The sequence below is a fragment of the Salvia splendens genome, chromosome 13, assembly GCF_004379255.2.
Source record: "Salvia splendens isolate huo1 chromosome 13, SspV2, whole genome shotgun sequence".
In the NCBI taxonomy this organism is placed as follows: domain Eukaryota; kingdom Viridiplantae; phylum Streptophyta; class Magnoliopsida; order Lamiales; family Lamiaceae; genus Salvia; species Salvia splendens.
Genome location: NC_056044.1, coordinates 28458886 through 28480032, shown reverse-complemented (window position 1 = coordinate 28480032; position 21147 = coordinate 28458886). Strand labels below are relative to the sequence as shown.

The following is a 21147-nucleotide window of genomic DNA, read 5'->3' as shown; positions in this document are numbered from 1 at the left end:
CCTATCTTCGGTGTTGTTCGACGCGCTCGGTCTCGCACTGCCAGCCATCCCGATACCCCCTCCTCTACAATCAGGGGCGGATCTACATAGACTTGTAGTGGGGCAATTGCCCCTGCTCAAAATTTTACTTCTATACTAATTTTTTTTTTCAGATTTGAATATTTATTTGAGTTCCTTCTTAAATGCCCCATTCTCAATTCTTCAAATTATTTCCTTAGAGTGTCCACTGTAAGGCGGACACGCCCAATAGCCTCGCCCCAGTTTTTGTCCATAGCCCCAATTTTGTTGTCCATAGCCCCAAAATTTTGTGCCCGCCACTATAGTGGACACCTCCAATAACCCCCAAATTTTATAATCAACTTTCATTTTATAATGTTTCAAGTAATTATGAACAAATTTATCGGGCTATACGTAATTAGAAGAACACGACTATACGAAGTAGAAGTAGAATTAAAATTAAAATAAAAATAAAAAATAAAATAAAATCGGCTATAGCCGCGGCGGTCAGTGCCGCCACTATAGGCGCCGCGCCTATAGCCGCGTCCGCCCCCATTTCGCCGCGTCCTCGCCCCGGAGTCGGCTGAAGCCTGTCCGCCCCCTACCGCCCCCATTTCGGTGTCCGCCCCGCTGGCGGACAACTTCTCCACTATAGCCCGCCCGCCCGCCCTCCGCCCCAACCCGCGGCTATAGCCGCGGGCTCCCCATAGTGGATACCCTTATGCATATTTTTTGCCCGCTCTTAAGTTCAATTCCTGGCTCCACCCCTGTCTGCAACGGAGTCACATTGTGCTGCGACCGACTCACAACGTCCCCCAAAACCATTACCAATGGCCTATTACCCCTTAAAGAAAAGTATATTTTGTGTGATCAAAGGAATAATAGAAAGTAGGAATTTACTTAAAATCTCAAAGAAAAGAGCCTTTAAAGTAAAAACAAATAAATTTGATAGGAACTATGAATTTATTTAATTTTCGAGGTAGTATTCAACATACTTATAGCATGCACAACGGTGGACGTCGGCCCCGCGTCTGTCCGTGCCAACGACAAGGACGAGGCTCGCCGGCGCTGCTCGATGCATCGAGCAGCACCGTGCCAGCGAGCAGGCGACGTGGCGGCACACGATTGGGCAACGGCATAGCCGTTGCCTTTGAATATTTTTTTAAAATTCGTTATTTAATTTTAAATAATGATAAAAAATAATAAAAATTTCCAAATCCAAAAAATATGGCCGTTTTTTTTGCCCGTTTTTCTCAATTTTTTTGGATTTTTTTATTTTTTTCCCCAAAATCATCTATAAATACACACATTCATCATTCATTTATCACATCAAATCATCTCTCATTCATCCCTCATTCATAATTCTCATACAAACTATCAACACATTCATCCATCAGTTCACTCAAAACCTCAAATGGATTTCACCCATCTTATGGCGGAAGCGGAGCGCGAAGAACAAGAATACTACGAATAACATCGTGCCGCTTACGAAGCATTTGTCAGGGCGAATACCCCCACTCCTCCTCCTCAACGAACTAGATCAACTCGCCGCTACATCCATCGTGACCGGGAGGGAGGCCCCACGCCGAGGTGAGCATACGACCGTTGGCCAGAGGATCGAGACAAGACACACAATGCGCGATACCCGAAGCCAAGACATAATCAAACACATGTGGAGTAGTGGTTTTTTTTTTTTAATTTTTAGTATTTTAATTATGTAATTTTTTATTTTTAGGATTTTAATTATGTCGTTTTTATTTTATTTGTCATTTGTAATATTATTTAGGTTTTTTTTTAATGAATTTTAGTATTATCGAAATGTTTTTGTTTAATTAAATTTTAAATTAATTGTGTTCGTCCTTGCGGAAGAGCACATCTGTGGGTGTTGTGCTCTTGCCAGAGAGCAGGCAGAAAAAGTGGGCCCAAGCCCACAACCGTGCCGCTGGCAAGAGCACGATTATGGATGCTCTTAAATTTTAGCTTTTCAAAAAAATTGGTTAAACTTAATACTTAATGAGTCAAACTTTAATAGCATGTCTAATATGCCAGCAAACCAACTCGGGTCGGATCCCGAGACCCGCCCTGCAACTATTTCCCGCCACTGCACCCACTTCCCGCCGTATGAAGCATTTGTACACTACCATATAAACTATTGGCCATCACTCTCAATCCCCAACAGCTGCTCTCTCAATTTCTTCAACCCTTTTCCATCCACACTGCTTCCGCTACCAATCCCGAAACAGATATGCCGGCCTTCGCAGCTCTCCGTCAATTTCCATCGTCGGATCCGACCTCAGAGACCATAGTTGCCGTTACACCTCGGAAAACTCGCCTGAGATCCGATTCGGATGCTGCAATCGGATCGCCGCTGCGAAAATCTCCTCGATTGTGCAAAGAAGGCACCCCGCATAGCTCCCCGACAGCTAGTGTGAGCTCTCTCGCCCTGTAAATCTTTATTTTATTTATCAGTTATCCGGATTCCGTAATTTGATGCGATGTGAGGTGTGATATCTTGTTGTTATTTGTTTCGATGATGGTCTCGAGGTTTAATATGTTTAGTTAGTCTTAAATTTTGCTTTGGATTCTCATCAATTACGACAGATACGAAAATGCCTGAAAACATCCTTAAATTTGAGTGGATCACCTCAGAAGAAGCAATTATCTGAGGATTTTGTTGAGAGACAGAACTGGAATCCAAGAGGTTAGTGTTAATTATTAGGAGATGATGTGTTATAAGTATATATCGAGGTGTTTCAGGTGTGATTATGCCTGATTTGTTTCTGACTGGTTAGTTCTTACACGGTTAATTATTCGCTAGTAGATGAGACGCAACGAAGAGCTGCTAATGAGGCATTACATGTATCAACTGCCCAAATGAATGTTGTCTGCCGCGAAAATGAGCAGAACCGGATCCTGGATTTCTGCAAGAAATGCATCAAGGAAGAGAAGGCTGGAAGTCTGTATGTGTGTGGGTGCCCGGGAACTGGGAAGACACTGTCGATGGAAAAAGTAAAAGTGATGCTTGCCGATTGGGAAAACGAGGTACTCATTCCTGCTGCATCTAAAATTATTTTTTGCTTAGGTACAGAAAATTTGAATAGCATGATATTCACTGATGCTATTAAGTCTATGTCTATGTGAAATTTTGGGTTCCCAAGTAGTAAAATGTTTAGTACTGAAATGGAATATGACTTTCCAATTAAAATTGTTTGTTTCATGAATTAGGAGCCCCAATCAAAATTTTCCTTTGATCTTGATTAAGGACCGAATTTTAGCTTAAGTAGATGAAATGTTCCGTTTGTGATAAACAACATGCTTTTCCTACAATCCAGTGATATCATCTATATGCATTTTCTTTTCTGCGGGGAACAGGAATGTATACAGTATCCAGATGTCTTGCCCATCAATTGTACTTCTCTTGCAAATATGAATGATATTTTCAGCAAGGTATGTTGATGCTATGTACGAGTGATTTCAAACCAAGACCTCAGAGTACTGATACCTTGCTGTTATAGATTATTGAGAAAAACCATTCTGGGAAGAAACGTAGTCGTTCTACATCATCTTTGCAGCAGCTTCAGAACTTGTATTCTCAACAGACCCCTGGCATGAAGATGATGTGAGTGTCATGTGCCTTTTTCTGTTCCTTAAGCTTAAGACATGATAGTTCCCATTTTATACAGCTTATTTCTTGGTTAAGTAAATCTTTAGTTGCCATTATGTAGGAGATGCATTCAAGTTCTATGAATTCTATTGTTTCTCAACTCACTGAATACTTCAATTATGGTTACAGATTGGTTATAGCTGATGAGCTGGATTATTTGATTACCAGAGATCGAGCTGTGCTTCATGATCTTTTCATGCTAACAACACTTCCTTTCTCCAAGTGTATTTTGCTAGGTATGTTAAAATACCTTACAAGGTTGAAGATTCAAGGTCATTCACCCTGAGAGTTGGTTTTAATCTCTTTAACTTGTGTATGCAGGGGTTGCTAATGCTATTGACTTGGCCGACAGGTTTATCCCAAAGCTACGTTCTTTAAATTGTGAGTACTTGTTTTGAATCAGCTCATTCCTAGTATCTGCTTATTACATCTTTTTGGCTGCATCTCTTTTTTTTCCTGAGGAATAATTTACTCCTCATTTTGAGGTACTGGTCCTACATCATGTAATTATGAGGATCTACTGATGTTTTTTTCGACCAGATTACAAGACGAAAGTGTTCTCCTTGTGCTTGAGTACCTTTTTCTGATCTGTAGAACTACTCTTGAAACACTCATAGTTGCTTGCTTTCATCCTAAAGTTGTATCAAGCTTGCAGAGTTTGAAATTCAAGGATTTGAAATGAATTTGTTATTTACTCGAAATCTACCCAGTACTCGAATGGATTTTCATGTCAATGCAATGTAAAGGGTTTTTCGCAGTATTTAGTGTATCCAGTTAACTGGTCTCTCACATACTCAGTTCTTAGAACCTCATTCTCCTAGGATATACTTCATCTCAGATTTAGTTTACATGTGCATCCTTGGATGAGCTGTTCATTAGTATTCTATGTCATGCTTATTAGCACAGTTTCATCTGTCTTTTATATGTACTTTCTATAAAGTTGTCATAAATATCCCAGCTTTTGGTTGATTTATTATATTTTTAATTTAGGTAAACCTATGGTCATAACCTTTTGTGCCTACTCCAAGGATCAGATCATCAATATTCTTCAAGAAAGACTAAGGGTAAGCCTTTAATTTCCCAGCTTTTACCAAGAGCTCACTGGATGTCATAAATACAGGAGTAACATACTATTGAATGCTGAAGGAAAATCTAACATTAGTTGACCTACTTGGATCAAATTGATTGAAGGCTCTTGTTTACCTTATTCCACTAATCAGTTTTTTGCATAACTAACTTTAAAGCATATCTAAAAACTAATTAGGATAACATAGAAAGAAATGAAAGGTTAAAGAATACGAAAAACATAAAGAACGTTTTAGCTTTATCTCATCAGCAATGCATCTATAGAAGTATTCTCTGAAAAATCACATAGTTTATAGTATATGCTTTGCTTGGATAAATATCATGTCAACCTAACATAACTGCAATTTTGACAGGCAGTTCCCTACACTGTTTTCCAGCCACAAGCACTGGAACTCTGTGCCAGGGTGAGCTCAATTTCTTTTCCTCTGGACCATTAAAACACGTGGTTTTCTTTCTCTCCTCAGATTTCTTGCACCTTGACTGGTAAATAAGGGTCAGTTTGACATGTCTTAAAAATATTATGAATTATGTTCTTCTATTTCTGCAGAAAGTTGCTGCAGCATCTGGAGATATGAGAAAGGCTCTTGCAGTGTGCAGGTTCATATTTTTCACTTATGCTTGCGTACCCATCTTGTATGTTAGGTCCAACTGACTCCAAACAGCAGTTTCCTGAGATGCCATAATTAGGTCCTTAGTAAAATGGATTAAGTTACTATTGACTTTTAAGACGATGTGTTGCTTAAGTCCACATTGAACCGGAATAACAAGAACTTTTTGATATGTTTTTTCAGGAGTGCGATTGAAATTCTAATAGGTGACTCTATGCTATCATCATTAGATGGGCCTGAAGATCAACACAAACCTGCAGAAAATGTTTCGATGTCCAATCAAGTAAGTAACACAAGAAACATTATTATTATCTACTTAGTTTTATCATTCTGCCCAAAATGTTCTCTGAAATCTGTAGCGAAAAACCTATCTTCATTCCAATATGCACTCTGAAGATTTCAACTGTCTTTTTAAGATTGGGAACTTTTTCAGGTAAGAATAGATCATGTTGCTGCTGCATTATCAAAGGTGTATAAATCGCCAGTAGTAGACACAATTATATCACTGCCCCAACATCAGCAGGTAGGATAAATTTGCAACATTGTAGGGGTTTTTTATGATGGCATACATCATGTAGTTAAATAATTTGATACCAAAGTCAATCCTCTTCCAAGCTTTTGATTCAAACTAATCACCAGTTTTATGAGTAATGAACAATTTACACTTTTCTTTTAAATCTCCATATGCTTTGCTTTTTTAATGGAAGCTATATCTCCAGATCATACTCTGCTCAGCTGTGAAGCTTTTTCGAGGGGGAAAGAAGAAAGACACAACTCTAGGAGAGGTATGCTTTCTGGCTTCTGCTAGTTCTCGGTACCAATATTAGCCTTCCAAATGTGGAGATTAAGTTCCATTCATTATATTGCTGCAGTTGAACAAATATTACGTGGATGTTTGTAAATCGACTTCGATTCCTCCAGTTGGCATTTTGGAGCTTTCAAGTATGTGCAGGGTACTGGACGACCAGGTAAAACATACTATTCACAATCCATGCAAACACAACATTCTAGATGACTGTCTGAATATTACATACGTTCTTATTCCATGGGAAAAAACATTTGAAATTGCAGGGAATTCTGAAACTTGGACAATCACGAGATGATAAGCTAAGAAGGGTAACATTAAAGGTTGATGGAGCAGACATTGTTTTTGCACTGCAGGTACTCGATTAGCCTATATTCGTGCATTTGTGTGAGTTGTATCTCCCAAGTTCTATATTTGATCACAATAATGTTGGGAACAGGGAGTTCGATTCTTCCGGAACTGTCTGCAGTGATCCTTTGATGGTTGTAATGAGGCCAATTTTCTGCATGAAACCAAATTAAGGAGGTAAAGTTAGTAAACCACATACATGTTAATACACTTTCGGTTGCATTTATTAATTTTATTAACCTAAATTATCTCTCCCTCTCTGATCATGTATAGGCAAAACAACACATGCAGACCTCCATGCTCTAAATTGGTAATACTCAGCTGCTACGATTGAAGAGAAGCAAATGAGCTCATGAACGCAACGAAGAAGATGAAATAGCTAGAAGCAAGGAAGCCATACACTGTAATGTTCACTAAAACTGTAAATTATTTCGACAATATATTACCTTGTGCGACGCAGACTTTTATTTTATTTATTTTTTTATATGAGTGTTAACATTTGTAGAATGTACTTATGAGATTTTATAAGAAATACACATTACATTTTATTGAGAAATGATATCTCATGTGAGTACCAATCTCTAGGTACTTTTTTCGTAGCATTTTTGTTTTGTTTTATATACCAATCACATTTAAAATATTAATAAATCATTTAATAAATTATCTAAAAATTAAAGTTTAGTTTATTATTTTATTCATTCTTTTGAACTATAAAGATTTCGAACTTTGATGTTTAAATGATTCATAAAATTAATGATTTTAATTACAGTTTTTAATGTATGGAGTAATAATCAAACTTAATATATAAATGAAATTATAGCAAAAAGCTATTTTTGGGTTGGTAAGATTTAGAAAATGTGAATGAATACGAATAAAAGAAGTTAGTGGAATGTGTATTCTTTTTATATATTTTATAATAAAATATGAATGAATTTAAAAAAATATTCATAGCATCTCTTTGTCATATCATAAATATATAAAATAAAAGAGCAAAATGTCATAAATACTTATACGCTAAAAGAGCATATTTTGACTACTATATTTTAAATTAAAAAATAAAGCCGTGACATATAAAAATTTGAAATAGGCAGAAAACTTGCTGAAGTTATAAATGTCCCCACCGATTATTAATTGGGCCGAAAATATTGATGGTACAACGTTGGTTAAACCACCACAATGAGCCAAAGCAAAACGACGCCGTTCACTCTACCGATACCCTCGAGCGCAACGCCTCCATTTCTTCTCTCATTAACTCCGTAGTTTCTCACTTCATTCTCATCGCCCTCTTCTCCTTGCTACTACTTCGATATTTCCCATTGCATTCACGTCTACGACTGCAATTCACTGATTTGTCCTTTACTTTTGTTGGTGAAGCAACAATCATCAATGGCGTCTTTCAGCGTCCCCTCCCCGAAGGTTTTGCCACTGCTGGCCGCTTCATCTCAGCCGGCTCAGAGACCGAACTGCATTGCTTCGTTTCCTCGATCTGATTCCAGATCAACTCCTGCATTGACAAAAACATCTCAGTTTCTGGTAAAATGGCTGTCTCTAGCTGTTTAGTAAATTTATGCAAGTATCATGCATGGACGCAGTTTTCTAGATTGGATTGAGTAATGCTCTAGTTTGGTTGAGCTGCTAAACTGTTACTATCAATTTGAACTTTTTGATTCCGCTGCGGTTGATTGCAAGTCATACATATGGAAATTTAAATCATGCGCTGCTATTGCTTTATCGTGTGTATATTAGTTATCTGCGAAGAAATTTCGACATTAGAAAGCATTGCTGTGTAATTGCGTTGAGAGAAGATGTATTTTAACATATAGTTAAGTTTGTAAGAACTGAATATGTGATATTAAAATAGTATGTATCGATCTCGTGTGAATAGGAGAACACGACAACAAGTCTCCATCAGCATTCAAGTCAATATGTTACTCTTGAAGCATTATTGATAGACATTCTCAAAGTAAATTCATGTAGTAGGCTCCGTTGAGTGATTATTACATCCCACAATTAGCATATTCCCGATATTCCACTAGTTCTGGAGAAAATATTTACCTGGTGACTATATTTACACACCTTTTTATGAAGTGATGTATCAAGATTCGAGACTGTATGGAAATTCAAAAGATGTTGGAAATCTGAGAGCATTCGTTCAGAGATTGCATTTTGTATGAAAAGTTCAATTCTTGGTTTAGTGGTGATGAGTATCGTGGATATTGTACATGAGTTTAATATCTGACCGTTGCTTTTTAAATGGAACTTGTAATAATGGAGTGCTCATTTCAGTTGGAAGAAGCTCGGTCTTACCGAGCTGGAACTAGCCTGGAACTAGCCGAGAAGAAGAAGAAGGCAGAAGTCGGTAAGCTCAGCGGTAAAGAAGCTCGGTATGGAAGCTCGGTATGGAAGCTCGGTAAGGCAGCTCGGCGTTGAGCTGGAATGAGCCGAGCAGGAAGAGTTCGGTTGTAAGCCGAGCAGAAGGAGTTCGGTTGTAAGCCGAGAAGGAGTTCGGTCTTGAACCGAGGAAGGAGTTCGGTCTTGAACCGAGAAGGTAGGAGCAACCTAGCCGAACTAGCCGTTGGAGCAGCAGTTAGTTAGCTGAGATGTAGCGGTTATTCTTCTTGCTTTCTTGATTCTTCTTGTAGTTAGTTAGTAGCAGTTGCTACTTGTTTATAGAGCTTTAAATAGCTCACCGTGTATGTAGTTTAGTGAAGAGTTTTTCAATAAAGAGTTTTCCAGTTTTCTCTCCAAGATTATCATCTTCAATACTCAAAGTGTGAGTGTGTGTGTTTCCTGCATTGTGTGATCTCATACAACAGTGAGTGTGTGTGTGATCTGTTTGAGTGTGTGAAAGCCTTGTGTGCGTAAATCCCAACAAGTGGCGCCGTCTGTGGGAAAGGGATATTGAAGCTGATTTGCAGAGGATCAAACGGTTTCAGAGATGGCAGCAAGGCTTGATGCAGAGAAGTTCACAGGCAAGAATGATTATGGCCTGTGGAAGATGAAGATGAAGGCGATCTTAATTCAACAAGGCTTGGCGGCAGTTCTTGCAAAACCAGATGAGAAAGGAAAGGCTCCAGTGCTTGATGAAAAAGCTCAGGCAAAGATGGAGGAGATGCAGCTCAAGGCACATTCTGCAGTGATTCTGTGCCTTGGAGATAAGGTCTTGAGGGAAGTTCAAGAAGCCAAGACTGCGGTGGAGATCTTGGACAAGTTAGATGAAGTTTACTTGGCCAAATCCTTGGCTAACCGGCTGTATCTCAAGAAGAGGCTGTATGCCTATAGTTTTTCTGGAGATAGGTCCATCATTGAGCAGCTAGAGGAGTTCAACAAGATCATTGATGACCTGGGATCTGTTGATGTCAAGATCTCAGATGAGGATAAGGCCATTCTCACATTGAATGCCTTGCCTAGCTCGTATGACCAGCTAAGTGATGCAATTATCTATGGAAGAGATAAACCTATCACCTATGCAGAAGTCTATTCAGCCTTGATGGCCAAAGAACTCCAGAAGACAGCCAACAGAGGCTCTGCAAGCTCCAATGTTCAAGCTGCAGAGGCATTGAATGTGAAGAAGTTCAAGAAGCAGAACTTCAAGAAGAAGTTTGAGGGCCCTAAACCCTCAAGTTCTGATGCTCAGAAGGAAACCAGAGCTTGCTATTGGTGCAAGAAACCTGGACACTTGAAGAAAGATTGTCATGCATGGAAGAGAAAGATGGCCTCTGAGGGACACAATCAATCTGATTGTGTGGAGAGTGCTGATCCCCCGGCTCAACTCATGAATATCAGTTGAGCAAGGGTTCACCATATTGATGAGTCAAGGAAAATTGTTTGTGAAATCTGGAGATGTAGTGATGATGGAGGCTGACAGAGAGCATATTCTCTATTATCTGAAGGCTAAGGCTGTTGATGGAGAAAGCAATGCAGTGTCAGATGATTCCATAATGCTATGGCACAAGAGATTGGGCCACCCAGCCGAAGGAAGCTTGAAAGAACTCATCAAGAAGGGTCTGATCTCTGGAGATTTCAACAAGATGGACCCCTGTGAGCAATGTATACTTGGAAAGGCTAAGAAGGCACCCTATCCTACAGGTATTCACTCTTCTACAGCCCCTTTAGACTACATACATAGTGATCTTTGGGGGCCTTCACCGGTGTGTTCAATTGGTGGAGGAAAGTATTATCTAGCTATCATTGATGACTATACAAGAAAGTTGTGGGTATATATTCTAAAAGAAAAATCTGAAACACTCACAAAGTTCAAGATATGGTGTAAGGAGGTTGAGCTAGAGAAGGGTAGAAGTGTTAAATGCTTAAGGACAGACAATGGCCTAGAGTTCTTGTCTGCTGAGTTTGATCTGTTTTGTAAAGAGAAGGGTATGAAGAGGCACCGGACTGTTCCTGGTAATCCTCAGCAAAATGGTGTTGTGGAAAGGATGAATAGGACAATCCTAGAGAGGGTGAGGTGCCTACTTCTTGGGTCTGGTTTGAGCAGCAGATTCTGGGGTGAGGCTGTGTATACAGCAGCCTATCTCATCAATAAATGCCCATCTACTGCCCTGAAATCTGAAACTCCTGATTACATGTGGTATGGAGCTCACAGTGACTACTCAAAATACAAGGTGTTTGGGTGTGCAGCCTATGCTCATGCTAGGCAAAGTAAGCTTGAAGCTAGGGCTCTGAAATGTATCTTGCTGGGGTATCAGAGGGGTGTTAAGGGGTATAGGCTCTGGTGTATTGAGCCTGGTAAGCAGAAGGTCTTGGTGAGTAGGGATGTGGTGTTCTTGGAGGATCAGATGCCATTCCTGAAAGATAAGCCGGACTCCAATGAAGATGAGGGTGATTTCTTCAAGGTGGAGCCTGTGGGGGTTGGCCTAGGAGCAGGTGGAGTCATTGACTCAGGGAGTGAGTCTGATTCAGATAAAGAAGAGGCTCCAACTCAGGGCAACCAGGCTAGTGAGTCTATATCAGACTCTATCAGGGACTATCAGCTTGCAAGGGACAGAGTTAGAAGAGAAACAAGGCCACCAACAAAGTTCTATGATGTTGTGTATTATGCTCTGTGTGCAGCTGAAGGTATTGATGGTGCAGATCCACTCACATATAAAGAAGCTATGCAGAGTAAAGATAGAGAAAGATGGATTGAAGCCATGAATGAGGAAATAGAGTCTTTACTCAAGAACAAAACATGGATTTTGGTGGACAAATCCAAGCTGAATACAGATGGAAAGGAGAGGAAGCTGATCAGTTGCAAGTGGTTGTTTAAAAAGAAGGTAGAAACCACTGATAAAGACAGAATCAGGTTCAAGGCAAGGCTGGTGGCTAGAGGCTTTACACAGCAGGAGGGAATCGATTTCAATGAAGTGTTTGCACCTGTTGTGAAGCACACTTCGATTAGGATTCTATTGGCTGTGGTGAATCAGCTTGACTGGGGGATTGTGTTCAATGGCTGGGAAGGTGAATCTGAGGAGGTTGTGCAGGGCTATTGTGATGCAGACTATGCTGCAAACCTGGACAACAGAAAGTCCCAAACAGGTTATCTTTTCACCATGTTTGGAACTGTAATCAGCTGGAAGTCAGGGTTGCAAAGTGTTGTTGCTCTCTCAACAACAGAATCAGAGTATATAGCTCTCACTGCAGCTGTACAGGAGAGTTTTTGGATTCAGGGAGTGATTTCTGACTTTGGTTTTGACCAAAAGACAATGGTGATTCATTGTGACAGCAGCTCAGCTATGTGCTTGGCTAAACATCCGGGTTTTCATGAAAGGAGCAAGCACATAGACATAAAGTTGCATTTCATTAGAGATGAGATTGAAAAGGGGAGAGTGAAGGTGATTAAGATTAACACCTTGCACAATCCGGCTGACATGCTAACAAAGTCTCTAGGTAGAGACAAGTTTGATCATTGCAAGAAATGGATCAATGTTTGTGCAAGAACTGAGATGAGCCCTCAGGTGGAGAATTGTAATAATGGAGTGCTCATTTCAGTTGGAAGAAGCTCGGTTAGAAAGGAGTTCGGTAAGCTCGGCTTACCGAGCTGGAACTAGCCTGGAACTAGCCGAGAAGAAGAAGAAGGCAGAAGTCGGTAAGCTCAGCGGTAAAGAAGCTCGGTATGGAAGCTCGGTATGGAAGCTCGGTAAGGCAGCTCGGCGTTGAGCTGGAATGAGCCGAGCAGGAAGAGTTCGGTTGTAAGCCGAGCAGAAGGAGTTCGGTTGTAAGCCGAGAAGGAGTTCGGTCTTGAACCGAGGAAGGAGTTCGGTCTTGAACCGAGAAGGTAGGAGCAACCTAGCCGAACTAGCCGTTGGAGCAGCAGTTAGTTAGCTGAGATGTAGCGGTTATTCTTCTTGCTTTCTTGATTCTTCTTGTAGTTAGTTAGTAGCAGTTGCTACTTGTTTATAGAGCTTTAAATAGCTCACCGTGTATGTAGTTTAGTGAAGAGTTTTTCAATAAAGAGTTTTCCAGTTTTCTCTCCAAGATTATCATCTTCAATACTCAAAGTGTGAGTGTGTGTGTTTCCTGCATTGTGTGATCTCATACAACAGTGAGTGTGTGTGTGATCTGTTTGAGTGTGTGAAAGCCTTGTGTGCGTAAATCCCAACAGAACTGAAACAGTTAGCGGTTGAATATAGGATGCATTAATGCCCCAGTGATTAGATGTTCAATTTCATTGATAAATCCTATGCTGGAGATGGAAAAACTTGGGCTGCTCTGAGTTTTTCATGTCTTTTAACAAGTTTAGATCTGGGAATATCGTATAATGCAGTTTACTTAAGGTAGAAGCAGTGATGTTTACTTTGTAGATAACCGACAAGCTCTAAGTTATTCCTTTTCTGCAGGGATGTAGCCGCACCCAATCAGATGCCTTTAAGGTCTGTGCTCAGCTTAGTCAGGTAAGACAAAAAAAATGATGTTTGTATAAACAGTTTCTGTTTTCATTCATTGCTTTATTCTTCAATACTAAGATTATTTCCCATTTCAACTAGGCTGTGGTCCAAAAAGCTTCAAATGGTACTCCAGCTCTAGAGACGCTGCCTATCCTAGAATCTGAAAAGCAAGATGAAGCTCCAGATGCATCCTCTGTTTCAACTTTTATGAACCAAGTATCGGATCTCGTCAAGTATGTAAAACCAAATTGCACTAGAATCTGGTCATTTTCCCATTCACTCTCTATTTATAACTTCTCCATTTTATCACATGGCCAGGCTTGTCGATTCCAAAGATATTGTGGAGTTGCAGCTTAAACAATTGGATTGTGAAATCCTTATTCGGAAAAAGGAAGCACTGCCACAGCCATCAATTCCAGCTCCTGTTTATTATACACCACCTCCTACATACCAGTCTGCACTACCACCAAGCACTCCTGCTCCGGCATCTGCGGCCTCTACACCTTCATCTCCCACTTCAGCACCTGCACCAACAAAACCAAAGTCATCGCATCCCCCATTTAAATGCCCTATGGCTGGAAACTTCTATAGCTCTCCAGCTCCTGGTGAACCACCTTTTGTGAAGGTTTGCATGAAACACACGAATCTATACGTGAAGATATCTATCTATATATGATTACATACAGTAGATGTGTACACATTTAATAATGTCTATTCTTTATCTATATATATAGGCAGAGACTTTGGTGTGAGCTCAATGTATGTGTCTGGGAGGACTTTCTCATTTTTTATATCTAACTAAAGCTATCTCTTCTTGCAGAGGTGCCACACACAATATACAGCCAATACTTTTATGCTTAAAACTATTTAACTATATTTTAATCTAGGTTTGCAAAGGAAACAACAGCACATGCCATTTTATTTTTATCTAATGCATGAAACTCTGGTTGTTAACTACTACAACATGATTGTATATTTGATTTTCTTTTTCCTGAATGTTAGGTTGGGGATAAGGTGCAAAAGGGACAGGTACTATGTATTATTGAGGCTATGAAACTGATGAATGATATTGAGGTGAGCTTCAATCTCTTGAAAAACATTTATTCATGTTTCTATATTCTTGTTTATTGGTGGATGGTGGATACATGTCTAGATAAGTAATTTGAAATATGAATTGGGTGATTCAGCTTGAGGGATTTTCTGAAAGCTCACGGTTAAGCTCCTTGAGATTGTTGATTCCATATTGCTATTTAAGTACTTAGCACTGAAAATATGCTTATCTCCGTTTTTCTATACGCCATTCGGATTCCTTTATTTATTTATTCGTTTATTTTCAGGCTGATCAGTCTGGCACCGTAGTTGACATTCTTGTAGATGATGGGAAACCTGTCAGCTTGGATACGGTACAACGTTTTCTTTCTCCACTCTTACTCAAAACTCCATTTTTGAAATTCGTATCAGAGTTCTAGACTTCTAGCATGTGGTTGTGTGGGAAGCTATTAGTTCAAAGCTGAAGAAGCTTTGATCTCAAACCTGATCATATTTCCTCTGCGTATGATAGAATGATGCACCCTTAGTAATTACTGATCTCAAACATCATATTCCACAGATCTGCTATATCTCTTTCTCATAATTATTTTTCCTTTGCAGCCTTTATTTATAATTGAGCCATGAGGAACCAGGTTCACCTCTAATGAAGAACAACCATTAAAGCTCTTAAGTGTGAGATTTATTTGCCTTCTTGAAAACTACAGTGTGGAATTAGGACAATGTTGTTTTTCTGTAACGCTGTTTAGAAATTCTGGTGCTAATTTATAAACTTCACAATAATACGTATTTTTGCGTCCATCACATTTTTTATGGTCAACTAAAGTGTATCATCTTTTACTGCAGTAGTTTTAAATTTACTTTGGACTTTCAAAATTTCTTTGAATCTTCTTAATCTTAAAATTAATTTTAATTTTGGCTTATGTCAAATTAATAATTTTGTGCTTTCGATAAGTTTGGAAATAGGGTTAGAAAATAAGTAAGAGGACACCAAGGTGGCGATTTGAAATTCACATGAGATGTGTTTGCTAAAGATGAATATTTTGCAATTATCTCACTCATGCATTTTTTGGTAAAAAAAGAGATGATAGGGTTAGAAAATAAGTTAAGAGGACACAGGGTGGCGATTTGACATTCACATGAGATGTGTTTCCTAAAGATGAAAATTTTGCAATTATCTCGCTCATGTATTTTTTTGGTAAAATAAGAGATGATAGGGTTAGAAAATAAGTTAAGAGGACACCGATTTGACATTCACATGAGATGTGTTTCCTAAAGATGAAGATTTTGCAATTATCTCACTCATGTATTTTTTGGTAAAATAAGAGATGATAAGGTTAGAAAATAAGTTAAGAGGACACCAGGGTGACGATTTGACATTCACATGAGATGTGTTTGCCAAAGAGAGGACACCAGGGTGGCGATTTGACATTCACATGAGATGTGTTTGCCAAAGATAAAGATGAAGATTTTGCAATTATCCCACTCATGTATTTTTTGGTAAAATAAGAGATGATAGGGTTAGAAAATAAGTTAAGGGGACACCAGGGTAGCGATTTGACATTCACATGAGATGTGTTTGCTAAAGATCGAAGATTTTGCAATTATCTCACTCGTGTATTTTTTGTTAAAATAAGAGATGATGTGGCATTCGATCACTTAGAAATTAGAATAACAATAAAAAGTACTAAATAAATTAAAAGAAATTGGTTCCACCTTTCATTTACAGTACTCGCGTAAATTAAAAGTGTGAGTTTTGTGAAAAAATTTAAAATGTCAGTTTTGCCCTATTTGGCAGGAAACTGAGCAATATTACAGCTGATTATTTGAATTTTTTGCACCATTTTCTGTCATTGTGGAGCTTATGTCTGACCAGTTTGTAAGAACCGAGATTTTGCTATTTTTTAGGATGCAGCCTACTGTTAGTGTCATAGACTTTTCTAAAAAAAATACCTATTCTATCACAATATATATATATACTTTCGATTCTTCCAATGCACATGCGCCTGATCCATTCTTCAGTTTCCAATGCAATTTGTCCCTGAAAAAATTCTTCATATGTTAACATCCATATTTAAAATCTTTCATGTATACAAATTAAAAAATAATTTTGAAATTCAGTTTTTGAAGAAAACAGGAGAAAGTGTGAGAGCCTAAAAAATATTGCAATCTTTCCTGAATTAATAATTGTACAATGCAAAAAGATTTAAAAGTATATAAATTGATTTTTTTTATATGAAATTCGTGTCTATAAAGAAAATGGGAGAAGGGGCAGTAAAGAAATTGGGAGAAAGACGTAGTATTGAAAGGATTTAAATATGAAATCAAATATTAGTAAGTCTAACTTATACATCATGTATTCAGATTCGTATGTAATAACTTTGACAGACTGTAATATTATTCTGTGTAGTCCTTTTTAATCTAAATGGGCCGTTTATTTATAGTATGTAGTTACTTTTTTGTTGTCATTTAGTTTCGAAAATTTCGATTCAGGTGTATTTACATATCCTAATGCTATTCACTATTAGTAGAATAGATTTATAAGCACTAAATAGTGTATGAAAGTATTATCGGATTAATATATTATATCTGGGACAAATGAAATAATTGAAAGGTCCGTTCATCATTTTGTTTTTTGGGGAACTACACTTTTTCAAGGGAGTATAGGCCCAGCTTCCATCTCTTTATAAATACCATGTTCTCTCATATTTATAATTACTCACCTATGTTCACTCACTAACACTCACTCAGAATATCCCAACTCGGTTTTTGGTGGTTCTATTCTTTCCATGAATCTTCTATCCATGAATGTCTATCATACTCCTATTCTGTTTTTCAGCCATTAATATGTTTTTGTAACATTGCAAGATCTATAGCAGATGTTTATTTAATGCTATTTATCATTCTTGTTTGCAACCTATATCTTAATTAACCTGTTCAGTTTTATTCATCATGTAATGTATAGTTTGTCATTCCACGTTCACCTATATCTAGATGTTAAGCATAGAACGAACCTTTGTTTATGCCTTCATGATGCAATGTTCAAATCCAAGGTCTATATTTTACTCCCTACGTCTCATAGTAGATGTCACACTTTCCTTTTTAGTTTGTCCTACAAAAAATGTCACATTTCTTCTTTTAGAAAAAGTTCTCTCTCACATCAATTATAAAATTATATTTTCTCTCACCACTTAACACACAAAATAACATCTCCTAAAATCCCGTGCCATCTCCCAAGTGTGACATCTACTATGGGACGGATGGAGTATTTCTTTGGTATTTCTTTGGTAAACAGTTTATAACCTGCAAAAATGGATAGTAGATTAAATTTTGATTGATCAAACCCTTTATATTCTCAGATAGGACACTGAGGAATGATTGACATATTTTTCTTACCAATTTAGCTTTTCTGAAGTAATTGTCTTCCTTCTATTTTATGAAAACTTTGGGTGACATTTCTTCTGTTCCCATGAAGTATTCTTATGCACAACATCTTCCCTGGCCAAAAAAGATGGAGTTAAATTTCAATGGTGATTGATCGTTAATTTTTTTTCCTGAAATACTTCTCTGATCTGGCAGATTTATATTTCTTACCATAGTGACATTTCTGAAGTAAACTCTTTCTTTCTATTTTGATAGACGTTTCTTTTCTTCCATATAATCTCCTTTTCTTCAGAGTTCAGATTATTCCTTGCAAAAAAATAAGCAGTTAATTTAACTGTTCATTGATTTATTTATTTTCATTGTTTAGCTAAATCTCAGATGTGACAAGATCTGTTTTCTTACCATAGGTTCATTTGTTAAGTAATGGCTCCCTCTATCACCTAGATTAACAATCTTCGCCAGGCAATTGCTTGGTCCATCAACTGAGTCTGGTGTGCTCATGTCTATGAAGGTGTACCTAAAGATAAAAATTCAATAGTTTAGAGTGTGTATTCTATGATTACACTGTATATTGTTCTACCAAATTTACTAGGAAATAAATTAAATAATGTAAAATACTAGTTGAATGAATATATATTTCTGTTAACATATGTTCTGTTTTTGCATTACAGGGAACAAGAAGTCATGCTACTTTTCCTAATAACTTAATCCAGAATAAGGCTTCTCAGCTAGGGAAGCCCTTGGATCATCCGAATGAAGTGGTAACTATTTTTCAGTCAAGCTCTCCCTCATCTATCATTGCCAGATCAACCAAGGGTTCACTTTTTAATGACTTTGCTCTATTTTTCATTGGCTATCCTCATTCTCGATAACATCAACTATAAGAAAAAGATATTACAATTATAGGGGAGCGTTATTCTCTTTTCACATCTTAGATCCTTTTTCCTTCTTAATATTACGCGTTAGATCTAAGGCATCAACGGATCAGATTGATTCTATAAAACTGGTTCCGTGTTGCATTATAGAAGGTGGTTGTATGCATTACAGGGTTATTATTGACATTTGACGGAAAAGTAACTGCCACATTTTGGTATCTGCGAATAATGCACCACATGGTCACGAGTAATGCATATAATTGACTATATAATGCACAATATGTGAACTGCAATGCATACGAATAAGATGTACCATGTTATGATGTTTGGACACACGTTTCTTGTTTCCCCTAAGGGTTTAATAAGCTTAGGGGCTAGGGTATAGTACGTAGACACGTATGTAATCTTCACATGGTAACGAGTAATGGATATAATTGACTATATAATGCACAATTTGTGAACTGCAATGCATACGAACAAGATGTGCTGTGTTATGATGTTTGACACACGTTTCTTGTTTCCCCTAAGGGTTTAATAAACTTAGGGGCTAGGGTATAGTACGTACGCATTAATAACAAATTATAAAACGATACGAATAATTCACCAAATTGTCACGAGTAATGGATGTTATTAACTATATAATGCACAATATGTGAACTGCAATGCATACGAATAAGATGTACCATGTTATGATGTTTGACACACGTTTCTTGTTTCCCCTAAGGGTTTAATAAGCTTAGGGGCTAGGGTATAGTACGTAGACATTACTAACAAATTGTTGTTATTGGAATATACGTATGTGCATTATTTGGTTTAGGTAGTGCATTATGTAGCTGTTAATTGTCATTATGTCAGTATATTATGCATTATTAGAGGTATTGTGTATATGGGTTAATCAACGGATTGAAGATTACATACGTGCATTTAGTAATGTCTACGTACTATACCCTAGCCCCTAAGCTTATTAAACCCTTAGGGGAAACAAGAAACGTGTGTCAAACATCATAACATGGTACATCTTATTCGTATGCATTGCAGTTCACATATTGTGCATTATATAGTTAATAACATCCATTACTCGTGACAATTTGGTGAATTGTTCGTATCGTTTTATAATTTGTTATTAATGCGTACGTACTATACCCTAGCCCCTAAGCTTATTAAAGCCTCAGGGGAAACAAGAAACGTGTGTCAAACATCATAACACAGCACATCTTGTTCGTATGCATTGCAGTTCACAAATTGTGCATTATATAGTCAATTATATCCATTACTCGTTACCATGTGAAGATTACATACATGTCTACGTACTATACCCTAGCCCCTAAGCTTATTAAACCCTTAGGGGAAACAAGAAACGTGTGTCAAACATCATAACACAGCACATCTTGTTCGTATGCATTGCAGTTCACATATTGTGCATTATATAGGCAATTATATGCATTACTCGTGACCATGTGGTGCATTATTCGTAGCGGTTTCCAGCCATTATTAGATTACTATTGTACCCTCATAATGCACAAAATAGGACAAATAATGCAACACGGGATTAATTACCCAATGTTGATCTTGACCGTCCATTTCTCTAATCTAATGGCTGATATTAAGAAGGAGAAAGGAGGAAATATAGGAAAAGGAAATGAATACATCCCTACAATTATATTATACTTACTCCCTTACTTACCCAAGTGTAGTGGAATATCATGCCAGGGGAAATCTCAAATTTGTGACAAGCAATCACATAACTTGTCATCGATATAACACACATTACATAGCCAACATCCATTAATTCCAAATAAATAGCCAATTTAATTTGAATTTAATGGAAGAAGTATGAAAAAGATTCAAATAGTCAAATAGTGCTAGATTCTATACGAAACCATTGTAAAATTATGTCCTAATTCCTCCATTTTTTAATCTGTTTATGAACAAAAATCTTAGACTTGCAATTTTTGTGTTGCATAGTATGGAATATGACACAAAAATTTTACCTTTTTGAAACTGGACTGTATGATTTAGCCCCAATCTTTTAGGATTTTGCTTTTCTGCCAGTCATTGTTGTCGGTTTTGTTGTAACCTGAGAGCCGATGTTTGAGTCGGCGACCGTTCGCGTTCTCCATCTCTAATGGTCGAAAGCCGACCATTGGGTCTATGAATCTGTAAAATAGTAGTTGACATTAGCTAGAATCGTTCTATTTTTCATCGATTTGTCGTTATTTTGTTAAACCTTTTGAACTTTGCTTCGATTTACCTGAAATCGGTCGTACTCCGTTTGGTTCGGCGGTATTTCTCAGTCTAGGGTTTTCAGTTTGATTCCTCCGTCGATCTTTTGTTGTAGCTTCTGACCGCCATTCTAAGCATCGTCGACTACGGTTTTCATAGGGAGATGTCGGCGTGTTTTGGGAAGGAGACGACACGATTCAGTCCTTCATGGTTAGATGGCGCGGTTTGC

The 21147-nt window shown here is 37.9% G+C and overlaps 2 protein-coding genes and 1 long non-coding RNA gene across 7 annotated transcripts; 2 read left to right on the top strand and 1 right to left on the bottom strand.

Moving 5' to 3' along the window:
- The first annotated feature begins 2165 nt into the window (after positions 1-2165).
- On the top strand, positions 2166-7110 carry LOC121761536 (cell division control protein 6 homolog B-like). 3 transcript variants are annotated; one of them, XM_042157181.1, is made up of 17 exons: positions 2166-2425; positions 2599-2698; positions 2819-3039; positions 3370-3444; positions 3513-3616; positions 3791-3897; positions 3983-4042; positions 4652-4725; positions 5101-5151; positions 5295-5344; positions 5539-5638; positions 5789-5878; positions 6075-6140; positions 6228-6323; positions 6427-6516; positions 6600-6685; positions 6782-7110. In XM_042157181.1, exons 1-16 carry the CDS (start codon positions 2243-2245, stop codon positions 6630-6632), a joined length of 1500 nt encoding a protein of 499 aa, XP_042013115.1. In that variant the 5' UTR covers positions 2166-2242; the 3' UTR covers positions 6633-6685; positions 6782-7110. The 3 variants fall into 3 exon arrangements, with proteins under 3 accessions (XP_042013115.1, XP_042013113.1, XP_042013114.1); XM_042157179.1 differs by having other exon boundaries at positions 2816-3039; XM_042157180.1 differs by having other exon boundaries at positions 2816-3039; positions 6771-7110.
- A 588-nt stretch (positions 7111-7698) lies between these two features.
- Positions 7699-15249, top strand: LOC121761537 (biotin carboxyl carrier protein of acetyl-CoA carboxylase 2, chloroplastic-like). The gene is made up of 7 exons (XM_042157182.1): positions 7699-8041; positions 13342-13395; positions 13489-13622; positions 13708-14014; positions 14392-14463; positions 14727-14792; positions 15040-15249. Exons 1-7 carry the CDS (start codon positions 7895-7897, stop codon positions 15061-15063), a joined length of 804 nt encoding a protein of 267 aa, XP_042013116.1. The 5' UTR covers positions 7699-7894; the 3' UTR covers positions 15064-15249.
- A 937-nt stretch (positions 15250-16186) lies between these two features.
- LOC121761031 lies at positions 16187-21073 on the bottom strand. Of its 3 annotated transcripts, none has more exons than XR_006041903.1 (8): positions 20963-21073; positions 20687-20852; positions 18223-18337; positions 18031-18126; positions 17833-17934; positions 17625-17739; positions 17451-17548; positions 16187-16477 (listed from the first exon to the last, which is right to left on the bottom strand). It is a non-coding gene; the product is annotated as an uncharacterized LOC121761031 (long non-coding RNA). The 3 variants fall into 3 exon arrangements; XR_006041901.1 differs by having other exon boundaries at positions 17833-17929; XR_006041902.1 differs by lacking the exon at positions 20963-21073 and adding an exon at positions 20923-20936 and having other exon boundaries at positions 17833-17929.
- Positions 21074-21147: the final 74 nt, after the last annotated feature.

Coding starts and splice junctions, on each gene's coding strand:
- LOC121761536 (XM_042157179.1), top strand. CDS start 2,243: ATGCCGGCCTTCGCAGCTCTCCGTCAATTTCCATCGTCGGATCCGACC. Junction 3,445..3,512: donor TGAATGATATTTTCAGCAAG/GTATGTTGATGC, acceptor TTGCTGTTATAG/ATTATTGAGAAAAACCATTC. Junction 5,879..6,074: donor CACTGCCCCAACATCAGCAG/GTAGGATAAATT, acceptor CTATATCTCCAG/ATCATACTCTGCTCAGCTGT.
- LOC121761537 (XM_042157182.1), top strand. CDS start 7,895: ATGGCGTCTTTCAGCGTCCCCTCCCCGAAGGTTTTGCCACTGCTGGCC. Junction 14,464..14,726: donor AACTGATGAATGATATTGAG/GTGAGCTTCAAT, acceptor GTTTATTTTCAG/GCTGATCAGTCTGGCACCGT. Junction 14,793..15,039: donor AACCTGTCAGCTTGGATACG/GTACAACGTTTT, acceptor TTTCCTTTGCAG/CCTTTATTTATAATTGAGCC.